General features: G+C 41.6%; 4 protein-coding genes across 4 annotated transcripts in view; 2 read left to right on the top strand and 2 right to left on the bottom strand.

Moving 5' to 3' along the window:
• Positions 1–25,988, top strand: part of LOC109429600 (protein sickie) — a gene marked incomplete in the record, with an annotated part of 611,771 nt that overhangs the window by 49,502 nt on the left and 536,281 nt on the right.
• LOC109429602 (uncharacterized) lies at positions 1,491–2,314 on the bottom strand. Its single transcript, XM_019705596.3, has 2 exons — positions 2,172–2,314; positions 1,491–2,096 (listed from the first exon to the last, which is right to left on the bottom strand). Exons 1-2 carry the CDS (start codon positions 2,247–2,249, stop codon positions 1,545–1,547), a joined length of 630 nt encoding a protein of 209 aa, XP_019561141.3. The 5' UTR covers positions 2,250–2,314; the 3' UTR covers positions 1,491–1,544.
• LOC115262102 (mantle protein-like) lies at positions 17,272–18,384 on the top strand. Its single transcript, XM_029864097.2, has 2 exons — positions 17,272–17,692; positions 17,761–18,384. The coding sequence occupies exons 1-2, from the start codon at positions 17,687–17,689 to the stop codon at positions 18,313–18,315; spliced, it is 561 nt and encodes a 186-aa protein (XP_029719957.2). The 5' UTR covers positions 17,272–17,686; the 3' UTR covers positions 18,316–18,384.
• LOC109408539 (mantle protein) lies at positions 23,492–24,327 on the bottom strand. The gene is made up of 2 exons (XM_062849281.1): positions 24,145–24,327; positions 23,492–24,062 (listed from the first exon to the last, which is right to left on the bottom strand). The coding sequence occupies exons 1-2, from the start codon at positions 24,148–24,150 to the stop codon at positions 23,508–23,510; spliced, it is 561 nt and encodes a 186-aa protein (XP_062705265.1). The 5' UTR covers positions 24,151–24,327; the 3' UTR covers positions 23,492–23,507.

The following is a 25,988-nucleotide window of genomic DNA, read 5'->3' as shown; positions in this document are numbered from 1 at the left end:
ACATATTCAATCGGAATTCTTCCAACAAAATCAATCCACCGTACTTGCAGTGTGTTAGTTAGTCTTGAGTCAGCTTTCTGCATGTCTTCGGTTTAGACGCTTCATTGCATTGAGGAGTGTGAATCAGTGAGGACTGAGTAAGAGTAAGTAGTAGAAGTGAGCAGTGATTATTGAGTTTTGAGAAATACAGAATGAGATGTGAGTAATGCGAAGTGAGGAACGAGCAATGAAGAGTTAGAAGTCAGTAGTAAGGAACAAACGATGAAAAGTGAGAAATGGAATGTAGGCAGCGTATAGTGAGCAGTGAGGAATGAACAGTATGCATTGTGGAGCAGTGAGTAGTGAATTGCGAAGAGGAAGCAGCATGCAGCGAAGAGTAAGGGGTGAACAGTGAAGAGTAAGAAGTGAGGAGTGAGGAATGAACAGTGAAAATCTGAGAAGTCAGAAGTGCTGCTCATTCCTGAAAGGTGAGGTGTGCGTGAGAAGTGATTGGTGAGAAGTGTGAATTGAAAAGTGAAGTATGGGGAGTGATTAGTGTGTTAGCTACAAAGATTCAGAAATAAGAAGTTAGCAGTTAGATTTTTTTTTTTAATTAACAACGTAATGACCAGTTAGGAGCGATATCAGTGATAAGAGTGTAATGTGAGGAGTGGTGTATGTAGTGAGCTTTGAGCGGACCTGGTGTGATAGTTGAAACACGTGACTATCATTTTCATGTTCGCTCTTCCTCTTCACACAGTCAGTCATTTCGTGGTCATTGAATATGGAGCCGATCGAGAAATATCTTCAAAATTACCCACGTTTATGTCTACGATTCCCACCAAAAACACTCCACGACAATCAAATGGAACAAGATCTGTGTAAAGCACCATCAAATGTAATCTAAACGGCAACCGAAGAAACAACAACTTATTCGATTCCCTGAAGAAGATCCAATAAGGATCGAAACGTTGGAAATAGAAAACATATAGTTGTTTTTGATCCCCGAAAAGACTGAAACGCTGCAAAAATACCCAAAAAGATGACGACATACTATTCAAGATGGCGGCTGTTTAATGTAGTTTTAGGCCCCTAAAATCATGCAAAATAGGTATATTTGGTACGGGGGAGAAGTCTGGAGCTCAAAAATGGCGACCGAAATATCCAGAATGACAGCGCCAAATTCAAGCTGGCGACTGTCAAATGGTGTTTTAGGCCAATAAATCATTCAATGTGGGTTTATCTATTATGAAGAAGAAGTCTGGAGTACAAAAACGGCAACCAGAATTTCCAAGATGGCGAACATAAATCCAAAAAGGCAGCACAAAATTCAAGATTACGTGCTCAAACATCAAAATTCAGATGATCGATATGATTTCTGGTGCCACGAAATAGATTGTTGTTAAACGTATGAATGTGCGATATTCATGAACATGTCACTTGAGTTTTGTTGAAATTGGTTTTCGAAGGATTGAGAAAGGCGCCATCATCGATAGGTGGATTAATTAGGGTTTATCACATATATTTCTCTCAATCATATAAACAACTAACAGATCACCAACAGCTTAGAACAGTCCCCAGTGCTTGTTCTTGTGGTGGTGCTCCTTGACTTGCACGGTCACTGGGACATGCTTCTCAACGTACACCGGCTTCTGGACGATCACGGGAACGGGCTTCTCAACATGAACTGCGTACGGCTTGGGCACTTCGACGTATTCCTTGTGGACAACTGGGACCTTGACCTCAACTGGGTAGGGAACTGGACGATCAACGTGATAGGGGACCTTCTTCTCAACGACCACCGGGACTTGCTTTTCGACGTAGACCGGGACCTTCTTCTCGACGTGCACCGGGTAGGGGACCTTCACTTCCACGGGGACGTGCTTTTCAACCTCGACTGGGTACGGGACTGGGACCTTTTTGGTGATGGTGGTCGAAACGTGCTTGACTTCCTTGTGGTGGTCGAAATCCAGATGATGATGGTTGTAGTGGTTGTTCAGGTCCAGGTTGTCGTGACCGTAGCCCAGTTCCCATAGTCCGCGCTTCTCCTTCTTAGTGGAATCGTCAACTGCCGCGCTGGATGCGATGGCCAGAGCCATGGACAGCACTACGAACGCCTGTGGGTGAGATGTAATGGATACCAAAAGCAAGCCAATAAATATACGATTCAAAGCGAATTATAGGTTAATTACCTTCATGTTGGATGCTACCCTGAGTGGATTATTGGATCGAACTAAGCCGATGAGTTGCCTTGCAGTGAGTGATATCATTTCGGTGTGTGACGGATGATTTTATATGTTTCTTTCCACACCGACCCGAACGTTGCTTCAATTAATTGCATCGTTTGTCTCTTTAAATTGGGTGTTTTTTGGCAAGTGAAGAAGTTACCGAGGAAAAAGTATTGGAAACGAGTGTTCAAGGTTTTCATGAATTATGTAATCGAAAAGAATTCGTTTTTTATAGATATGTCCCATTTTAACTGATACTTTAACAGTTAACCTTACGCAGAGTTCTAGCTCATCATTTTCAACACCAACAGTTTCCATCAATCCAATCAGGAAATCCTCCAGTGGCATTCAGCCTCCGGATATCACCATACAGTTCATCCCACATCACCACCTTCGGCATTTTGTCAGCGATGCGTAATGCAACCACCACACCAACCACCTTAAACTGGGTAAACTGGTAAAATTTCACCATAATTGTCGTTCGACACTAGCTCGCTCAAAGTTAGGTTCCCGCGTGTAGCACACTCTGGCACTGCACTGTTGTAATTAAGATTATGGAAATTCCTTCAGCAATCGCCCGGATCCGTTGCCAAAGGGCATTATTTTTCTTTCACTTGTGGAAAATCGTTTTGCAGCGCTAAGAGGGTGCCAGTTCGAACCGGCTTTGGAATTGCAGCAGCAGTAGTCCCAAATCCCTTAGCAGAGCTGGCACCCACCCAAGGGAATTCCCGTTTGTCTCTCGGTTTAAAAGTTAGGAGGGTTGGTAGGTTGTATATGACCAGTGTAAGTATGCAGGGTAACAAGTGCAATCTCGTTCGGTTCCCTTCGTGTGTAAAAACGAAAAGTCATCTCAATTATTGTCGCCAGTTTGCTCGGTGCACTTAGGGGGAAAGCGAACAGAGGCCAAATCGAATAAATTCGACCCGGACGAGGGTGGATGTTGAAATGTTTAAATGGCTCATAGCTCAGAAAAAAATATAGGTCGCTTGACACCCACAGTTGATTTGCAATGAATGCAAAACTATGTTGTGTGAATATCCTAGATTCCTGATAGATTCGACCAAAATCATCCAAATAAAGAATATAATGAAACATTTCTTTGAGCAGAATATCGTTCAAGCACCACCCCACCACCCAGCAAACATTGGTACAATAATTATAAAAATTGAACTCCTACTTACAGGCGCTTAAAACAGGGGGAACTGTCATTACTCAGCCTTAGGTCTTCTACGAGGGCGAGGGTGGTGCCTGCCAGCCGAGAAGGCCGTTAAGCAAAGAAATGAGCATCGATATCGGTGCGTGGGTGGGTGGGTGACTTGGTATTTGAGAGGGATAAACACACCGTAGCTGATTAGAATCACCCCTCGAATCCGGACCACCGCACTGCAGTGCACTGTTTCGGGTCATTCGCCCATCCATATGCACTTGCGTGTCAAATCGGATGCCGATTTGTATATCTGTTTCCCCCTTGACTAGAATGTAGCTGTTCTCGTGCGAGGGTTAGAAGGATATTATTAATGACATGATTTATTTGTTTAATTTATTTTTTAATAAAAGTACTCGGTGACGCGTGAAAATGTAATAATATTTGCCCACTTTTTGGGAGCGGGATTGTGGGGAGGGTGTTTAATCGAGTTTACTTTTTGGACACATTCAAACAGAAGCCAGAGCGAAACCTCAAGCCTAATCAAATTTGATTTGGTTTATGTTTACACGAGTCAACAAATCTAACCATATTGTCGGATGCTCATTGTAAATAAAAATGTGTACATAATTATGTTGGTATTACTTTTGTGTGAATTCTGACAATATGTTCAATAGCGTGGCTCAAAATACCACATGTCAAAAAGTTCGATGGGGGATCGCAAAGTTATCTGAAGCTTGTGCGTAAAGATATCACGAGACCGGACAATACGTAGCTCGATATGGGGCCGAAACGGACCAGCTGCTGCTTGGTTGATGTTGTGCTATTAGAAAAACCCGGATCAATCCACCTAGTGGAGATAGTGCCTTTCTCGTCGAATATGTACTGATGATCTTTCCGTCGACGTAAGTCGTAGTCATGAATCCTGTGAATACTTTATTTATAAAAGCAAGAATTTTATCCCCGTCATCATCGAGTTGGGAAAATTATAGATAGCACATATTGCCCATGTTTTGTTCAATGCAAGGGCATGGCAACCTATTTTTTCACTATGGAGTTTGACAGGTTGGATTGTGCCTCCTTGCGTGGAGCATAAATTTATACTCCAGCCAAAATATTCACCAACACAGTCGTGCAATTCGAATGTTTACCTTTTTACGAGGGATATCGGTGCAAAACGCTTACATCACATTAGATCTCATAAAAGTGTTCATCATGAAAAAGCGGCATTAATTAATAATTTTCAGTTTCAGAGTGTCGACATTTAGGTAAAGTTCCTACAGAGAGAGGGAATCGTTTGTGTAAAGACACATAACACCTCTTTTCGCAAACTTTGTTCACCAAAGTGCGTTTTTCCTCATTTTCTCCCACTGCTGTATTGGGTGAATGTTGGTATATACCGGAATTAGTGAGCTCTGGTTGTGCATGATAAGCGGCAACAACACCGTAGCACCCCCGTGGTTCAATCTATAGGCAGAGCTGAAATATATTGTGAATTTACCGGCTACTTGTATTCCACCGGTTACTTAAGTAGCCGTTACAAAGCAGCCGTTACAAAGCAGCCGTTTTCAAATCAACTTAGGGTCTGTGTCAATTGGCGAATTAAAATTAATTTTCACTTAAACTTGACAGTTCGATAATTATTTCCTTAGGAGAACTGCCAAGTTTAAGTGTTGAACAGTCAAATTTAAGTGAAAATTAATTTTAATTCACCAATTGACACAGACCCTTAATTGCCAAAAATGAATGTTATTAAGTAGCTAGTGGTATCGAGGAATAGCGCATTCAATAAAAATGTTTAAGCTCATTTTTAAGTAATTCTTTTTACAAAACGGCTACTTTGGAGGCCATACTGAAGCGACCGGTAGAATACAAGTAGCCGGTAAAACCGCAATTATCAGACGTCTTAGTTGACTTCTTGGCCACCTTTACTATTACTTGAGGCCGATCAATACCAAGACGATAATAACAAGCTAAAGTATAACTTATTTCACAACAAAAAATCACTTTACAGTCTTCGATAAACTTTTTTCTGCACACTTTAGGCTATATTTTATTATCATTGGTTACTAGATTCATAAAATTTGACCAAAAATGGAAGCAAGTGATTTTTTTCATACTGAATCCAATTCATATTTGAACCATATCACAGAGCGCGAGGAGAAACCAGTCGGATCAAAATTATGCGCAGTAATTTTAGACGCAAAAGGGGATTGAAAAACTTGTTTGAGGTTGATGCGATTAAATTTCAATTTTCCCATGCAACTCCTATTCAACTGTTTATTTACACCTCAGGAATTTAAAAAGGTGTGATTTGATGAGCATGCTTCAGTTTCGTCAAGATTTTGTTCTCTTACTCATATTTATCGCTTGCATTTTCACTGTTTTAACCACTTCCTGTGAGATACCCGGAACCGGTTCCAAGACTGTACCTATTGTCTCAAATATGGTCTGAGACTAGTTTCTTGCTAACTGTTTAACAGGTTTTCTGAAAAGCCGAAAATTGATGTGCATGCATGGATTTGATACATTTTACATTTTGGTCATTCTGGCGGGACATTCACAACGGGTTCTGGAACACTACCGGTAGTCTCTAATGTGATCAAAGGCTTTTTTTGCAAGCGTTCATCAGGTTATCAAAAAAGCCGTGATTTAATGTGTCGCATGCATGAGTTTGGCTCCTATATGCATTTGATCACTTGCGGCGGGAAACCCGGAACCGGTTCCGGAATACTACTGGTTTCCCCAAAAATGGTCTGAAACCATTTTCTTGGCAATCGTTTATCAGGTTATTTAAAGAGCCGCGATTTGATGTGTTCAACTTTATATTTGGCCACTTCCGGCGAGGCAGCCGGACCGGAACCGATTCCGTAAGACTACCGGTAGTCTCTGCTGGATAAAAGGCTATTTTCCTGCACACTGTTCATCAGATTATCGAAAAAGCCGCTATTTGATGTGTCGCATGCATGGATTTGTAGCATTTTTATATCTGGCCCCTTCCTGGGGTACCGGTCCGGAGCACCTGAAAGGCCATAACTCCGGAACCACTGATCCGATTCGAAGCATTTTCAATAGGAAACAGTGGGACCAGATGCCGCGTAGAATGAACCGTCGGTCATTAAAATCGGTTGAGGTTTACTGCCAAAAAGTGATGTGAGTTTTTTTGTACACACACATACTCACTCACACACACACATACATACACACACAGACATCACCTCAATTCGTCGAGCTGAGTTGATTTATATATGTGACTCGATTGTCCGAGCCTTCTATCAAAAAGTCATTTTTGGAGTGAACATATAGCCTTTCCAGTACACTTAGTGTACGAGAAAGGCTAAATGCAAAAAAATTTAAACTGCCACCTGACCGCGTGCGGGCAGTGTTGTCAAAAGTAATTGTAAATACGAGTCGCATACATTTTCATTTTGAAATATGTGAATAAAAATAATGAAAGAGAACTTATTTTCTCATTCGTAACAATTAATCTGTTTTAATGACAATATAGTTAGAAATTTACCTTTCTAAAACCGCTATCACGCTATTGTTTTATTTGCTCAGAAGGGTGTCACCAATTCAGTCCAACTCAAAATAAAGGAGGATTGAAGCGTGGTTTGTTTATTATTTTTGTATTTTTTCATTCACAATTAGGCACTTATGATAAAAAAGCAAATGTACCGGTGAATTAATTGCTTGTTTTTCAATCGGATGAATTTGGGAGAAGCTCTACACGGGAAAAAATCCGCTGCTTGAAACCTGCTAAATGAGTCATGGTTTCGCGTAAAATGTGTGTTTTCATGTTATAAATATACACCACAAAAAAAGGATTCAAGTTTAAAATTTCAAGAATTTTCAAAAAGTTTTCTTTTGGCAGCGCAATTCGTGCAGTTGTGATTAAATATCTTAAGTGAATGAAGAAGGGGTAATTCCGAGCAGTTCAACGAGTGTGATTTGTGGTGATTCACTGTAGGGAGACGAAAAAGAGGGACTAGGGTATCGGGATGCTTCGTTGGCATAGTCCCCTCGTTCGGCCTATCTCAACGTAAACCAAAAACTCAGACAAACACGCATAACTGGATATCAGAAAAGCTATGCGCCAAACAACTGTAACATTTCATTTCAATTTTAGCACTTTGGAGCATTAAAATTTAATGGAAATGTCACTTTGTTTAGCTTTTGTAGACGCCATGATTCTTCGGCTTAGTGGGTAGTCTATACACATGATAATAAATGGCGTGATTCTGGAACATTTCGAGTTGACTTCTCAATAACTGAACATTTGATGCGACGGACAAAGACGCTATTTTGAACTTGTATATTTGTTTTAAACGAATACTAATTATTTTACAAATTGAATGTGGGCCGAATATTGAGGACATTTTTTTCACTATGTACCCAAATCTTGGCCCATCAGTAAAGTGACGCCAAAAATACCGATAATGTGACGACAACAACATTGATTGCGTAAGAACCAGAAAGAACGAACAGGAAGAAAGATTTTGTGTGCAATGACTGTAAAAATATAACGCAATAATAGGGTTGCATTGTTTTCGTTACTAAATTGAGAAAGAACTTTAGTTTAAACGATTTATTTATAGTTTTTTGAAAATTTGGCTCAGAAAATGTAATTTGAAAGTAAGATTGGTGAACAAACAGAAATAATACTTCAGCAGAAATATTGAAAAAATGAGATAATTAGTGGTTCTAGGGCATGGAAAGCAATAGGCCAACGTTGTATCCACTAATAGGCCAATTTGTGTACCATAGACCAACATTGCATACCATCGCATCGAATCTTTTCAACTTAATTAAGTAAATTCTTCAATATTTACGTTAGTTAACTTCCAATTGGTGAAACATACATTGCTTAGAGTGTGTAATAGGGTCAACATATTATTTCTAGTGCTATTAATTCATGAGTTATGGTCAAAATTGTCAAGGCGGCTTGCAAATTAGGCCAAGGAATGGTACATATACCCTATAATGCACCACAGAAACGAGGCATCGACGTATTGAAGTAGAAAAGGAGCATTTTCAGGCATCCGGTGAGTCTGTTCCGATTGAGGAATGTTAAATATTGACACCATTGTTTTTACAGACTGTTTAAGGATTTAGTTTTATTGCGCATTGCGCGGTTAAAATTGCGACGATGAAGTGCGGAATTGCAAATGAAAGTGTGATTTAGCGTTGGATCGTTCCGGTGTCTTCACTGCACTTATTCATTAGCTCATAAGAATAAGTATGGCGAAGATACCGAAACGATTTGATGTAGTATCGCACTTTGATTTTAGATTCCGTACTTCTGTCTCAATTGAAATGAACTGTACACATATTTTTAATAACGTGGTCTATGATCGCGTTTAGTTTGGTTTTGCAGCCCTTGATCGTTTATTTCGTTTTTGTCTTGTAGTGTACTCGTATTTTCATGCTCGTTGAACTCTTTCCTTCCCACGACTTTCCATGACTATTTCTTTGCTTAGAAAACATTTTCGAAAAGAAAAAAGTGCCTAAATAAATATTATTGCTAGTTGTTCTAATTTTTCTAAATAAAAAAACAAGGATTTATTGTGAATCAATATTTTTTATATTCAGTTTTTTTATTGCTTATCAATAGTTCTACTCTTGAAACAAGTAGTTGGCAACTATGTTTATCCAATTAGGTAATAATAATATTCTATACACAATTGCATCATATTCATCTAATTTAATTTATTTTGAGTTCGACGAAAAACGTTGATGCTTATTAATATAAACAAAACATAATATACCAATTCTAAGGGGATCATTTGGTACTGTAATGTTAATTTTAATGTTATAAGTTTTGACAATTTTGAAATATGTATTGCTGTAATAAGGGGGGGGGGGATTAGTATTTTCTTTTCGTTTCAGAGAGCGAGTAAAGGCGCTTAAGCCTAGGTATAAGGGCCAGGGCATCAGGGGTAAATACCTGTGTCCCATCCCAGGATTCCAAGGACCAAGGAGTGATATTAACCTTCTTAGCAACGTCACTTCCACCGTTAATATTTCATATTCATGCTTCGTATACGGAACGGTTGGTACGAGATGTCCCCGTTCTTTGATTTCAATAACAATAACAACGCTGCACAGTAGGCCTGGCCGCTTTAATGTTTGTAATACATCTCAGATGTGCTGCAAGGATTAATAATGACAAGAAAAATGATGGAATTAGTCGATTCCATCATTTTCCAGGATTCTTTCAATGAATGGCTGTGTATGTGTAGACTAGACTAGACTAGACTAGACTATAAATATACACCACAAAAAAGGTCATACTTTCATGACTCATGTTGCCGTAACGTCACCTTGGCGTTACGTTTTTCATATTTATTGACAAAAATTTGTAAGTTAAGTCATGATATCATGCCCATGAATACCAGAACTATTAACTAGATTCATAAAACCAGAAGCGGTATTCATAGAAGTAGTAGTTGTCATTTATGGTTCCAGTTTTATTAGCGAAATTTGGTAAGTCGGTTCATATTATCATGAAGTACGTACTCAAACTATGAACTAAATTTATGAAAGCTTGAGCATTACTCATGGTGCAAGTATTTGTCATTTATGGTACTGGATCGATTTGCGAAAAATGGTAGTACTGGTCATGTTATCATAAAGCATGTTCTAAATTTATTACCTAATGTTATAAAAACATAAGCAGTATGCATGATTCTAGTGTTTGTAATTTATACTATCGGATTAATTGGTGCAAAGTGGCATTTAAGGTCATGTTATCGTGAAGCACGCACTCTGAAATCATGAATAAGGCTCCTGAATATTGAAGTAATTTTTATTATTCTGGTATTTGTCATTTGGCTGCACTTTTTGAGATTTCTTTTGTCTTGTTTGGCTGCAAAAAAACAAAGTCTATTCTTCATTACACCACGCAAGTCTATTCTTCATTACACCACGAAACCTTACCTCGAAATGTTTGACATTAGCCAGGTCATTTTGACAGATCACACACATGCAAGAAAGAGACGAACAATTTTCTTGCAGTTTGCCGACCTTTTTTTGCTCATGTGAGATCCGTCAAAATGACCTGGCTCCATACTGTCCAATTTTCATTCATAAAATGAGCGATCAGTTGTTCTGCACCGTCTCGTGAAATGGTCCATAGACATAGGGGGCGTCCATAGATTACGTCATGCATTTAGCCAAAATTTTGTGCCGGAATTATGCGTGAGCTTGATTGTTCTGCTGCTGATGAAGCTGGCCGGAGTTTTGTGCCGGAATATGGAGTTTTTCCACTTTCAACTTCTGGAATGTAGTTCAATAATTATATAGTTTACTTCTATTTAAGTAAGAACAATTCACTACACTTTTTCGAAAACCAAAAAAAAATCTCACCGGAAAACACTGCCGCTCACAAAAGGCGCCTTGACAGAAGTGACAAAAATGGCGTAGATGATTCTGCGCGAGGGTTTGCGTAACGCTTACAGTGCCCAAATTCGTTTGTTGTGATTCATGATTTTATGACTCTGCGTTATGTTTATACGACTCAGCGTCTGGTTGAGATGACTCAGCGTCATAGTTTTATGACTCAGAGCCATGCTACCATGACTCAGCTTTATGGTATTCAATTTATGAAAACGAGCTTAATTTTTTCATAACGCTTTTGACGGCCATGGCTTTTGTTGATGGAATCATTTATTATTATTCATGATAATCGTTTTTAACGTCACGATATCATGACTTGTATTTACAATATCATAAAGCGACAAGTTTTATGATTTCATAACATTTTAGTCATGGATCCAGCAACGAATTTTTTCCCGTGTATTTTAAATATATTGGCTGATGCTTCAAAAATAATGTTTAGTTTTTGAGACATTTACAGTTCGTCATCAAAACTTGAACTAAATACAGGGAATAGACAAAATTATCGAGCCAGGCAAAATTTTTACTTCTCAAGAAATGGTCAACTAGTTGTAACTTTTTGAAAAGTCCATCAAAAAATCTAAAATTTTTACTGTAAGTTGGTAAACTAGTTGTGTTGCAATGGTCCAAATTTGGGAAAGATCGGGCTATTCTACATGAAGTTAGAAAGATGCTAGAAAAAAGTCATAATTATCAGAAAGCCTACTTTGATTTGGTGTATCTCCGGATTCAATGAGCTGAATGCAATGAAATTTTGAGCGTTTAATACTTTAATGATTGGCTTTGCAAAACTTTTGACATAACCTAAAATTATTGACACGGAAGAAAATTAAAGCCATTTCATTTATTTTTGTATGAAAATTGACGTTTGCCGCTGTTTTTCTAAACACAACTTTATGTGATTGATTTCGAAAAAAAAATCTTGCTTCAGCATTAAAGTATTGTCACCACAGATTTATACATATTTGGAAACGATTTAGAAGTAAGCCTTCATTAGTTTTGAATTTCGAACACACTATGGACAATCAATCAAACTATGAATGTTATCTCCAAAGTTCCTCCGTGCCTTTGCCTGTCTTATTTAACTCATGAAAAAATGTATGGACTCTCCTCATTTATGTTCGATTCGTACTATATTCCACATTACCTCAATAAAATACTACTATGATATTTACCGTACTAAAAATGTTCGATTTGAAGCCACTTATAATGTTTGGCAACACTAGCCCGAACGACAATCGAAGCGAAACAAAAGTAAACAACAAACATATTGGAAGAAAAGAAGAACAATAAGAAGCCCGTGGTCCAGTCTCGTCTCAGGGTATGACTACTTCGCAAAAACAAAAGTGGAATTCCAATGTTTTATTGCGATGAACATAACTCATTCGCGAAAGCTTACGACTTCACTTAGTACTTTATGTTATTATGACAGTTTAACTCGCATAGGCGTATGAATAATGTTGCATTAACGTAAAGATAAACTCGATAAAGTATATCCGGATAGAGGTGAATATCAAACCAATAACTAAAGAATAACATATTTTGTCATCATATCTAAATTTGCAATTCTTTAATTCTTTATGAATAGCTCAGAATGACACATAAATTACAAAATATGCTATCATTGTAAAACTTGTTATTGACGAATTATTACTAAATAGTATAATAACATAATAATAACAAATGTTACTATCATACTATTCTCCGAAAAGAGTATTGAATCTGCCATTTAGCATTCTTTGTACATTAGCTGATGCTCACCACGATGACGTAGCACACGTGGGCCGTAATAACTCCAATGCGCAACAAGGGGATTACGGTCATTGGGACAAAGTACGCTAATCCAAAGAACGTCTGGACGAAGTACGTTAACCCGAATGGATTGCTAGACCGAAGTCCATAAGGTCGAATGAGTCAGTAGGCCGTCTGATTAATGACCCAGCACTCTATTTTTGACCTGATTTATAACCTCTCTTTTATAATAAGATTTCCCTTCTTTCAAACATTCGCCGTTCTTCCAAGTTGAACTGTTCAGTTAATCATTTGCTCGATCTTCTATAATTTGACTACTGCTATATTTATTATTGATTTTTTGTTTGTTTTTGTGTTCAACTGTTCTAGTACCCCTATGGGTCAGAGTCGAGTAGAAATCTTCATAGATGTTTTCCCTTCTTTCATCATATACTGTTCTGCCCATGATCGCATAGTTCACGTAACCACCATTGACAATGTCAGCATTCACAAGCTAATATCTATCGCATGTGCGTAAGTGTGACCAGTTTTATTCAATAGAGCACAAGATCTAATCACTAGCTAGATGTCGACGTGAAAAGAATCCTTAAATTTTTCATTATTCATTGTTCAAATTTCAAAAGTTTGTTGAAAACTACAGTGGCGCTAACGTCAAATATGCGGTAATGGGCAGTGTTCTTTCAAAATATGTTGTTAAAATAATGTCGGCAGTCTAACTACCAACATTTTTTTTGCAGAAAATTAAATTCCAGATGTTACTTCGGTCATGATTAATCCATTGATTTACAAGATTTTTGAAAAGTGCTTAGTTTCAAATCTATTTGACAAATAAATCGAATTTCATTGTTTATTCGTTTTGAAGTCTGTTAATTTACATTAAAATTGTGCTCATAGACTTCCTTCGTAAACAATTATACTTTACACTATCAAGATTACGTGTGTATTGTTTTTTCTTCAGTTTTATTTGTTATAAAAGTTAATAACAGATTGATTACATCATTGATCAATTTGATTGATTTCTCCCAGAATAACTATCGAGAACCCTTCAGCAATTAGTGGTGGGTTTTCTTCAAAAGTTCTTGCTGTGATTCTCCAGGAAGAATCTGATGGTTCTCCTCCAGGAATTCGCCTGGATAATTTTATGAGAAACTGTTCAGATATGTCTCGAAGATTTTCTACAGGTATTCCTCCAGTAATACCGCCAGCAGTTTTTCTTGGGATTCATATAGAAACTCCTGCAGGGATTCCTCCAGAAATTATTGCTGGAATTCCTGCAGGATTTTTTTCTCTTGGGATGTATCCAAAAAAAGTTGTTGGGATTTCTCCATTAACTCCTCTGAAAATTACCCCGTGGATTCATCGATAAAGTTACCTAGTGGTTTTCATAGGGATTCTTTCAACATTTCCTCTTGAAATTCCTTCAGGAATTCCTCAAGAAATGTGTTTCTTCTATAGATTTCCTCTTGAGATTCTTCCAGGATTTCCTCGTGGTTTTCCCACAGGAGTATCTCTTGGTATTATTTAAGAAACTCAATAATTTCTCTCTAGTCATTTGGAATTTCTCCGTAGATTTTTTTTCAGGAATTTTATCTATAACCTAACAGGAATTTCATCAAAGATATTAATAGGAATTCCTCCATTGATTTTTTTTGGATTTTTCCTTGGAATTATCTCAAGATTTCCTCTAGGAATACTTTCAGGGATTTCGGAGATTGCCATAGGGATTCCTTCAGAAATTATCTACGGAGCATCCATAAATGACGTAGCAGTTTAGGGGGACGATACATAACTAATACATGATGAGCCATGTATTAGTTATGTAAAAATATGCTACGAGGGGGAAGACGAGTAAAAAGAAGGCCAAAAAAATGCATCGTCATTTATGGACGCTTCCCAAGGGATTTATCCGGGAACTTCTCTAGACTAAAGTTTCTCACGGGATTCCTTCAATAATTTCTGTAGTTCTATTTGTGTGTCAAAGCATGGTTCTGTGAACTTCGTTGAAATCTCACATTTCTAAAATACCGCCGTTGGGGATGATAATGGATCAGAACATGCATACTTCCACATTCATTGTTCAATAACTTTTGCTTCTTTGCTTGATAAAGTGCACAATTGATGAAAAAATATTCAGAGTTCGTCAATTTTCCTTAAAACTACATGTGTGTCTGTGTGTGTGTGTGTGTGTGTGTGTGTGTGTGTGTGTGTGTGTGTGTGTGTGTGTGTGTGTGTGTGTGTGTGTGTGTGTGTGTGTGTGTGTGTGTGTGTGTGTGTGTGTGTGTGTGTGTGTGTGTGTGTGTGTGTGTGTGTGTGTGTGTGTGTGTGTGTGTGTGTGTGTGTGTGTGTGTGTGTGTGTGTGTGTGTGTGTGTGTGTGTGTGTGTGTGTGTGTGTGTGTGTGTGTGTGTGTGTGTGTGTGTGTGTGTGTGTACGTACAATCCATCTCCCACGGACCGGCAGTGCTTTTATGCAAGAAATTTGTTTACACATTTGTGTTTTTTTTTTCATATTTTGTATCAAACATATGTAAACAACTTTTATCCGGGAGATGGAAGGTGATAGCTCTATTGCAAATCCAACAATCCATTTCGAGGATGCCTGTTCCTACACGTGCATTCTGAGGTCATTTTCATGTACAATAAGCCCCGCATGATATCATCCACATATCAAATGGATATCTGAGATGAGATCATACTTCCTGAATCAAAAAAAACATTTCTGATTCTGGCGCGTATTTAGTTGGTTTTAAAGGCGATGTATATGAAACGATCTTACCAGTTCTCATTGATTTCCTTGTGCTTCATTTATCTTCTTTGCCAGTTGGGTTGATTCATTACTTCTGTGGAGAGAAAGGAATTTTCCTTAAAATTACATGTGTATGAAAATTGACCCATTCTCACCCCTTCGAGAGGGTGGGAATAGGTCATGGGAACCGAATTGGTTCCGCATTGACAACAATGTAAGTTAATAAAGTGCTGGTTAAAGTTGATACTACTTTACAATAATAATGGCAAAGAGTGTGAGATTCTAAAAAGTATCAAACCACCTAAAAGTGTGATGTGTCATCCAGCCTTAGAAGCGGCATTTCAAAAAGGCCTTATTTTCAAGCTTTTTTCGATAATTTATCAACATTTTACTAATTGCTCAAGAAACCTAATTTTTCGAAAGAAACTGCTGGCAACTACGAGGTTGACACCATAAAATATTTGATTCGATATTCGCAATTTGGGTCAGATAATGTTTTGACCCAATCTCGCTCCTCTGACCCATTGTCACCCCCAACGACGATACTTAATGTAATGTGTGAACTTCAAGATCCATTTTCTACGTTTGTCTGTGTGTTTTCAACACACTGTCTTGTAGACCAATGCTGGATTTATAACCATTATTTTGTATCTACTGCATATCACCCTATTCGAGATTCTAGAGATTCTAGAATCACTTCAACTCTGCTCTCGTGCCAGATCTCTCGTACCTAGTAGCTTTGGTGGTTGCCTTAAAAATCGACTATTTTCATACGCCTATGCCTACTTCGATCAACGATCCCGACTTCAGTCTCGATCCATTATGCAGGAGGAAGAAAGGTATGTTTAGAACGGCACACGACTCACGGTGTGGCGCTCGCTTGCCAGAAACACTCTCTTCCTCCTCTAGTTCCTCCGCCACATGATGCGACGCCGCCGGTTTAATGTTTGGTGTTTCTGTTTTTGTTTTCCATTTTTCTTTCTTCCTCAGACTCAGACCAACCAGCTATAGAAGGAAGACAAACTATCTATGCTTTGTTGTTGGTGCTTTTGTTTGTTGATCTTTCGGTTCTCTGTTGGGTTCCCGAAATGCGGTGGTGGGTGAAACCATATGTAAATTCAAGGTATGACACTGCGACGTCCGAATGCGGTAGGGCATTCAATTCAGCCGATACCGATACAGGAAGTTTCTTCGGAAATCCTATAAATTATGTATTGGATCGGTTTGTGTGTAAGAGAAAACCAGAGCAACGACAAGGTTAAAGGGTTGAGTAACAGTGGAGTTATTTTTAAACGCGAAGAAGAACCGAGAGTTTCAAAGTTTCACAAGATCGATTATTACATCGTTAATAGCAAGTTATCATATCATCAAAAATTAAGTGAAATTGCTTGGCACGTCATTTGCATAACAGGATTCTACCGAAACCACCATACAAAAGCTGCTACTGGCTGAAAATTTGCCAACGATGAATCTGTTCAAATTATTCTTAACGCATATCAACCACATTCCAGGCTTATGTGAAACGGGAAGTGGGTTGACCAAACATTATCATCATCACGATTGCCAGTTACCACAGAGATTGGCATTCTTGTCCTTTGTTTCACACAACAACCGCTTCCCAGATTACAACATAATTATACCGTGGAGCTGTTTTTCAGAATGAACCATTTTTTTCCCGTGAAAGTATTTTACATAATTGATGGTTTTTTCGATGTTTTGCTTCCCTTTTGCAGCAATTTTCCAAATTAAAATTTACACCCAAAATAACGTTAATCAACGTAACCTGAGCAACGCAACGATCCGTCATGGCCACCGTGATTGTTCAAAATATTTACCCCGTCCCGTTGAATGCCTGTTGTTGAACAGCAAACCATTCAATATGAAATATTTGTTTTACAATTTATCAATCAATCCCTTTCCAGTTGCGGAATGAGGAACCAAACTCGAATAAATCGGATTTCGCCGTGCGTGTGTGCTCAGTGGAATTTGAAGGGCCATCCACGACCAACAGCACAGAACGTGTCGAATGATAAATGTTTATGTGAAAATTACAGATTGTTCGGTGCACACACGGTGGTGACATTTGTCACGCACTTGTAAAGTGCTTTTTAATTCATTTTATCGATTGTCGTCTGTCTAGTGCAGGTGAAACATGAGTACGGCACGACCGTAATCGATGGCAACCTTCAAAAACCGTTTCCAATATGAAACGATTCCGTTTTTACTTGGCAACGGCTTTGCTTCCACATTTTCCGAAAAAAAAAAAAACAACCAAGTGGGAGAGACAAACCACTAATAAATACAATAAATTACTGCGGCAATGCAACCGATTTCAAAAGAAACATATAAAAAGATCGGACGGTCAACTGTTTGGTATCACTCGCTTCAAGTCATCTCATCGGCTTAGTTCGATCCAATAATCCACTCAGGGTAACATCCAACATGAAGGTAAGTAACCTAACAATCTGTTTAATCGCACATTAATCAGTTTACTATCAATTACAAACCATCCACAGGCGTTTGTAGTGCTGTCCATGGCTTTGGCCATCGCCTCCAGCGCGGCAGTTGACGATTCCGCCAAGAAGGAGAAGCGCGGACTCTGGGAACTGGGTTACGGTCACGACAACCTGGACCTAAACAACCACTACAACCATCACCATCTGGATTTCGACCACCACCACAAAGAAGTCAACCACGTTTCGACCACCATCACCAAGAAGGTCCCAGTCCCATACCCAGTCGAGGTCGAGAAGCACGTCCCCGTAGAAGTGAAGGTCCCCTACCCAGTGCACGTCGAGAAGAAGGTTCCGGTCTACGTCGAAAAGAAAGTCCCAGTGGTCGTTGAAAAGAAGGTCCCATACCCCGTTGATCGCCCAGTTCCCTACCCAGTTGAGGTCAAGGTCCCAGTCGTCCACAAGGAATACGTCGAAGTGCCCAAGCCGTACGCAGTTCATGTTGAGAAGCCCGTTCCCGTGATCGTCCAGAAGCCTGTGTACGTCGAGAAGCATGTGCCAGTGACCGTGCACGTCAAGGAGCACCACCACAAGAACAAGCACTGGGGACTGTTCTAAGCGGTCTGTGATCCTTTGACGTAGGAATGAGAGAGATGGATGAATAAATGAGCATGTTGTTGAATGAAACTGGTTTTCATTTTTTTTTAAGGTTAAAACTTGGTTTAAAAAATATCACCATATTGTTTATTGATATTCTTCACCAGGCCCCTACAGAGCTACCCTTGCTGGAGGAATCCTATACCCACTTCAACATTGACGATGTTCTGGCGATCCGTCTTGCGCCTCTTGTGCCGTGTCGCTCGAAGCACTCTTCGTCCTTTGCCACCACTAGTGCTATGGGCAATGGGCATCATGCCTGCTAGCACACATACCGCGTCCTTCGAGGTACTCTCGAGTCGCTTCACGTTTCGGTTAACCACTAGCGCTTTCGAGCACGCAACGTTGCCGTACCGTAGTATGAAGACCGCTGCTGTCGCGAGCAACTAACGATTGCTTGAGACTACTACAGAGCAATTTGACATCATCTTCGATAATGCCATAATCGCCATGCTTGGCTTTTCCCACGCGGCCACCGAATTTCAGCTTGCCTTCGATCATGACCCCCAGTTGCTTCAGTTCATGTGTGTTCATGTGTGTTAAATAGCACATTTAATGTAAGCTGACTGTATTGTCACTTGTGAGGAATATGTAAGCTCCATCTTTATAAATCGATGTCAAACACGATGTTATTTATGATTTCTATGAAACAAAGCCGCCACTTAACGATATTCGAAGTTTAAATGCAACTCAACCGACAAGATGGAAGTTGCGTGTGCCTATTTTGCAACTTTCTTAGACCACAGCATAGAAAGCCACATTTTGGATGATGTTGCACTGTTGCAGGTGCTGCTTGGGGAGGGTAATATCATCGGCAAATCCAATCAGCTGTACGCCTGGTGGAATCGTGAGCCTCAATACGCTACGCCGCGTTTCATAATAGTCGGCCCAGGATGGAGCCCTAAGGTACCCCCGCGATGATGTTGTAGCTCCTCTCGCCTTCCTCGGAGTCATAGATTGGCACTCTATTCTAGAAGTAGCTCTCCAGAATCCGGCATAGGCTAACCGGGATTCCTAGATGGTGTATGGCGCTCTCGATGGCGGTCCAGCTGGAGCGATTGAACGCGTTCTTTACATCAAGCGTGACGACCACGCAATAGTCGATTTCTTTTTGCTTCTTTTGGAATGCTTTCTCGACCGTTTTGGTTACAGCCCTAGCAACATCCACCGTCGATCGACCCTTCCGGAAGCCGAACTGGGTATCCGAGAGGCCAGAGTCATCGTATTTTTCTGTATAGACCATCAGCCTCGACAGAATTATCCGTTCCAACTGTTTCCGGTGGTGTCAAGAGGACAGATAGGTATGTATGCCGACGGGTCGCCAGGTGGCTTCCCGGGTTCGAGAAGTAGAACCTTTTCCACCTTTCCGGAAATTCGCCTCTATCTAGGTACATCTGCATAGCCATTCTGAACATGTCAGGGCTAGTCTCGACGGACGTCTTGATGACTAATGTCGGGATACCGTCCGGACCCGGAGCCTTGTTCAACTTAAGCGATTTCGCTATTGCAATGAGTTCGTCGTTCGTCACCGAGGCTACCTCGCTATGACCGTTTTGGCTATAGGGTACGGGGGCCCATGGTATTGTATCATGGCGCAGGAACAGCGTTCTGGGGGTGCTGACGCGCTCTTTGTTTTGGCCATGACTACTCTGTAGGCATCATCCCAGAGTCGTGGCAGAGATTTTCGAAGCACGCCTGCTAACGTGCCTTAATCTCTTTATTCAGTGTTAGTTTGACCGCCCTGTAGGCCTCAATTCGTTCCATTTTACCCGGTACGAGCTCTTTGCATGCTCCTTCTAGCCCTCAGACAGGATCCGCGGTCTTCTACGATTTCTGGACACCACCAGTATACCGGTTTGTGTCCATTTATGCTGGGATCCCTTTGCATGCGGCGTCACAAACACGGCTTAGGGTTCCGACTAGATCATCTCTGGATAGATCGTCGGTGTTACCATAAAAAATCACTCCACAAATGGCGAAGCGCGAGGTCAGCCATCCCCTATGACGGTGACCTTCGGCTATGACCATCTTTCTCCTTGTCCCACACTGTATCGAATCGCCAGATGGCCACTGTGCGGAGCGTGTATCCATTGTTAGACTCGGGCTCCAGAAGGTCACATCAATGATGGACTCTGCACCGTTCCTACTGTAAGTTTTTTTTGTCGCCTACGGAAAGGGGGATGGCTTTCTCAGTCTTTGAATCAAGAACGATTTTTATCTACATTCCCGACGTTTCGGCCTAGAGATTTGGCCTTTTTCAAGGGTCGTAGGGTCTACCGTCTATCGTTTTTGTGGTTTTTGCATTTAGAAAGCTCTTCTGGATTGCTTTTCATGTATACGTGTTATTTTAGATTTTCAATTTTTGAATAATACACTGTGCACTGGTAACGACTACGATTGTGACATCCACGTTCAGTCTAGCCATAGCTTCGAGAAGAGCTTAGCTTCTCGCGTTGATCAAGCGGCTACCCCACTCAACCGCCCAGGCGTTGGAGTGTCCACCGATGACCACGGGACTTAATCCCACTAGTGCGCTTGATAGCAAATCCAGCATAGACGAGAACTGGTCTAGCGGCCACCTGGGGGAGCACTGCAGTAGTACACCCCGTTGATCTTCGCTATTGAGAAGCCCTCGTGCGACGTGGAAATAATTTCTTAGACCGGAAAACGACCGGTTGTACAGATGGCCGATAGCTTGGCTACCCAGTTCCCGTTATCGGGAGGGATGCGGTATGGGTCAGATATTAGAGCGAAGTCTGTACTTGACTCCGGGACTGACTGCCACAGCAACTGTTGTACGGGTTCACAGTGGTTCAGGTTTAGCTGTGTAACCTCCTCGCGTGTCTGGACATTTAGGCCCGTCATGTGACCTTCGTTCACCGAGTTGCATTCCGTGGCTATGTGGCCTTCCACTTCTCACTTCCTGCAGAGTTTGCTCCTGTCGGTGCCGTCACACGCCCACGACTTGTGTCCTTTCTCGAAGCACTTGAAACACGCCTCTACATACACAGCGCGTATATGATAAGCGGCCACACTGACGAGCCTTTTTTGATCTTGCCGACTGCAGTCGCCTTGTTCACCTCACCTACGGGAGCTAGATTTTGGCGAACTGCGTGCCTGCCGGACCATTTCGTAGGCGGATCGATGCACTTGGTGCATGTACCTCACACTGCTGATTAAGTGCGGCTGCGAGCTCATCTGCGTCGGTGATCTCTTCCAGGTTTTTACACTGGAGAGTCGCCTCCGCCGTTAGCGCTCTCACTTGCACTTTTTCGGCCAATACCTCCTGATCTAGTGCCTTGTAAAAGGTGCATGTCTTGGCCACCTCTTTCTTCAGCAGTAGCATCATCTCTCCAGTTCTAGTGTGCCGCGCCCAGTGGCGAAAGACGATTTTCGCCTCGCATGGCCCCCAGCACCTCGGCGTAGGTATCCAGACTAGCGCGTTGCTCCGTTCACGCTTGCGAGCTGGTTTCACTTTTCTCAACTTCTTCTTTGCAACCGTAACCTAAGGGTTCTCCTTCCCTTGGTCAGGTCGGTCCCCTGTCTCTTAGGATTGGGCTCCTGGTGCTTGGTTTCCCTGCTCCTTGCGCGTTGCGCCACTGACTGGCCGCCTCTTTCTTCCTCTTTAACTTTCCACCCGCATCTGCTGGCCGCTTCTTGAGCCGCGTCTTCTCAGGAGGTTTCGGCCATGCAGCTCGAGCCGTACGAAGGTTTGACCTCTGCTACGGCTCTGGCGAGCTGCATGTTTGTGCTACATCGTCGCGTTGCCAGCAAAGAGCAAGCTGCACGTTTGGGTAGCCCGCCCCTTCCTGCTCACATCAGCCGCACTTCTTTCTTCGACCAGGAGATCATACTCCTTCTTGGCCAGGAGTCCACGCAGGTCATCTGCCCTTCCTCAGCTGGCGCTGCACCGCCTCGTGCTCCACTTGTTGAACCTCCTGTCACCTGCACGCTGGTGGATATATCAGCCCCTTGTAGTGGCAATCTCGCCAGTCCTCCTTGAGAGAGCGGGTTCAACGCTGTTCCCTCTGCCTCTCCACTCTCGATCAAATGGTTTATGGATTTGGTAGTCATTGAGTCTATTGAGTCCTCCTTAGAGCCGAAAGCCGTCGCTGCAAATAAAGTGGTCACCAGTGATCCTGGTTATATATGTGGTCACCAGTGATCCTGGTTATATATGCAAGCAGGGAGGCTACCCGGAGGTTGGCCCAGGCCGTAATGGGGACTGGGTTCAGAGCCGGATGAAAGTTTTCATCTGAACCTACATCACTATCAATTTGTGTATTTAGTGCTAACGTAAGAACAATCACGACATTCATCCACCTACATCCACCCAGTTAGTTGCCTAAGCCTGGTACAGGTCAGAAACGTATTTTAAGGTCACGTCACGGTTTTATAAGACGAAAGACATTTGCCCATTCGCCGTTTCAAGTCAGTGTCACCTGACCTTACTAAGAGCATAGAGTTCATTATTGACGTACTGTACGTCAGTTTGTTCGTGGCGAGTCCAGTCAAAGATGCGTGTGAGCGATTGAGCCGCTATGGGCACTCCAAGCTAATACAATGCCGACAAAAACTTTCATCGGCAAGTGCTATCTAAGCCTTGTTAACTATTTGTTCTAGGTTGTGCTATGCACCAAACCCGATATTGCGATTGTAGCGCAGTCAGCGATCCGTCTGAAGCGGATTGGGTCGAAGCAAAGAGAACTCTACGGTACCTAACATCAACGGCGGCGTCGATGCTAGAACTCGATGGATCTTGAAAGCTTTGTCTATGCAGGTTATCGATATATTTGACCTTAAGCTCAACATTCGTTTCGTATTCAAAATCGGAGAGACTGTACCATCACTGCATCCGGGCTGCAAGGTAACAGAAGTGCGTTAATTCGTCTCAACGGAAACAGAATATGTGGCAACAGTCCGATTCTAGATAGGAACCTTACTGGTTAATGAGGATAACCAAAGCTACATTGTCATACACAAGGAGAAGTCGACAGGAAAACTATAGTATACTCTATGAGGAAGTTGTTTGATTAACAAAACTTCGAGGATAAATATCTAAGTGTAATTCAAAAGTAACTCTATTTTTAGAATATTTATTTACTTATCTATATCTTCCATGCATACTATTTTAATAACGAATCATCAATCGCTTAGAACAGTCCCCAGTGCTTGTTCTTGTGGTGGTGCTCCTTGACGTGCACGGTCACTGGGACATGCTTCTCGACGTACACCGGCTTCTGGACGATCACTGGAACGGGCTTCTCAACATGAACTGCGTATGGCTTGGGCACTTCGACGTATTCCTTGTGGACGACTGGGACCTTGACCTCAACTGGGTAGGGAACTGGGCGATCAACGTGGTAGGGGACCTTCTTCTCAACGACCACCGGGACTTGCTTTTCGACGTAGACCGGGACCTTCTTTTCGACGTGCACTGGGTAGGGGACCTTCACTTCCACGGGGACGTGCTTCTCGACCTCGACTGGGTACGGGACTGGGACCTTCTTGGTAATGGTGGTCGAAACGTGGTTGACTTCTTTGTGGTGGTGGTCGAAATCCAGATGGTGATGGTCGTAGTGGTTGTTCAGGTCCAAGTTGTCGTGGCCGTAGCCCAGTTCCCAGAGTCCACGTTTCTCCTTCTTGGCGGAATCGTCAACAGCCGCGCTGGATGCGATGGCCAGAGCCATGGATAGCACTACGAACGCCTGTAAGTAACAAAATAGAAACATATTGAAGATTCAGTAGAGGTAGTTAACAACCAACAGCAAGGTTACCGTATCTAATTACCTTCATTTTTTAAAACGCCTTAATCGAATAAATCACGCTCCAGTGACTTCGGGACAGATGATCTCAACTGGGGAGTTGATGACAAACGAATGATGTCTTTCGGTCAGACGTGTGCGATTTTTATATTAGAGCAGCCCAATAAATTCGGCAAATCAAGACTACACCACCAGGTCACTAGTGACCATGGATAGTGAGAGTACGGTATGTGATGGCACGGTTGTCTACATAAAATTCAAAAAACTTGATATAAGTGGTAAATAGTACTCTGAAGACGTGAAAGTTATCTAATGAGTATCTTCATAGAAGCTTTTCAACCCCGTTTGTATAAATCTCGCTTCCATCTTGATGGTACTTCTCCATCTGATATTACAAAGTATTTTTTGCATAGCTGTATAAAAAAGTACATTTTTCATTCGTTCACCAGCAAACATTGCGTAACATTCCCTGTCTTCACTGCATGCCTGCCTCAGTCGCACCCATCACAGCATAAAATCATGGGATATCCCCAATACCTATCCCGGCTTAAGCCAGTATTAATCCAAACCGTACCTAGACCTATACCTTCAAAGTCGTCGTCGCGGCGCGACGGCGGCATCGCATCGTCGTCGTTTCAACCAAGAGCGCGAGTGAATAAACCCTCGGTGCATGCGCAATCCAAATGGCAGCAGGCCGCTGCCAGTCATCCAACCAACAGCGAAAACCATGGGAACGGCTCCGTAGAAACGCAACGCGGGTGCGCGTCGCCGCGTGGTGCGCACGCGTATGTTTTGGAAACCGTACCACAACAACAACCCAGAGCCGTCTAGGTAGAACGCAGTATATCGGTTCCCTAGGCAACTCCCGTCGCCCACTAGATCAGTACTAAGCCAAGCACGCTTGCCTACGGAGCGGGAGCGGTCGACGAGAACCAGGTCGTCTTCTTCGGTTCGGGTTTCCATTCGGGATCGATTGCACTAGTGTCGTCGGGCGCGACTCACGTTTTACGTTCTTTCTTTTCTTTCTTGGCTTGAACGCGACCTGGATTAAACCCGTGCGTGGTACGAGGAAAACGCGCACGTGCTGCGTCTAATTAGAATAAAATAGACCCGCGAGAGATAGGTGGTAGCGTGTGTTTACGCGAAGAGGAAGGTGTGTGCTGGTGTGGAGCATCACGTATATTGCGGTTTTGCGGAAAATGTGCGCACGTTGTTTGTTTTATTTTGGATGAAGAGTGCGCTGGCGTGTCGCATGAGTTCAGGTTGAATACATCGTTTGAGTAAAGTGTGTTTCTGCGAAGCGGTTGTACAGTAGTGCTCAATATTCATTTGGCAGAGATATCTACTCAACTTTAATGATTACAATAGTAACAGTGCAAGCAAATGGCGAAACCTTTGAGCAAAAATCAGTATATACAATAAGGTGGCCCACACTTATATGAAAAATAAAAATTTTGAAAAATGCCAAGTCTTACCTCCTAAAACAGTTGTTTTGGACTACCAGAAGCTACATTCAAAATTTGAGCAAAATCGGTTGAGCCTAAGGGGGCGCTCAAAACGCTTGAAGTTTGTATGGGAAAACTTGGCCAAATGTATGCAGAAATTTTAAGTTTTCGAATCTTGCCACTAGGTGGCGCTGTAAGCGTTCAATTATCAAACCCTTTGGTATTATTGTAGGTCACTATATGCCAAGAAACTTTGTCGAGGACCGCAACGTGATCCAACGTCTGTGAAAAAAGTTATACCCTAGGCAAAGTGAGGCAAAGTATTGAGATTTCATTATTGATATAATCCTTTACATGTATTGGAAAAACAATAATAAAGTTTATCCTCATTTTACCTAGGGTATAACTTTTTTCACAGACGTTG

The sequence above is a fragment of the Aedes albopictus genome, chromosome 2 (assembly GCF_035046485.1).
Source record: "Aedes albopictus strain Foshan chromosome 2, AalbF5, whole genome shotgun sequence".
NCBI lineage: Eukaryota > Metazoa > Arthropoda > Insecta > Diptera > Culicidae > Aedes > Aedes albopictus.
This window is presented reverse-complemented; position numbering and strand designations above follow the sequence as displayed.

Coding starts and splice junctions, on each gene's coding strand:
- LOC109429602 (XM_019705596.3), bottom strand. CDS start 2,249: ATGATATCACTCACTGCAAGGCAACTCATCGGCTTAGTTCGATCCAAT. Junction 2,097..2,171: donor GGGTAGCATCCAACATGAAG/GTAATTAACCTA, acceptor TCTCACCCACAG/GCGTTCGTAGTGCTGTCCAT.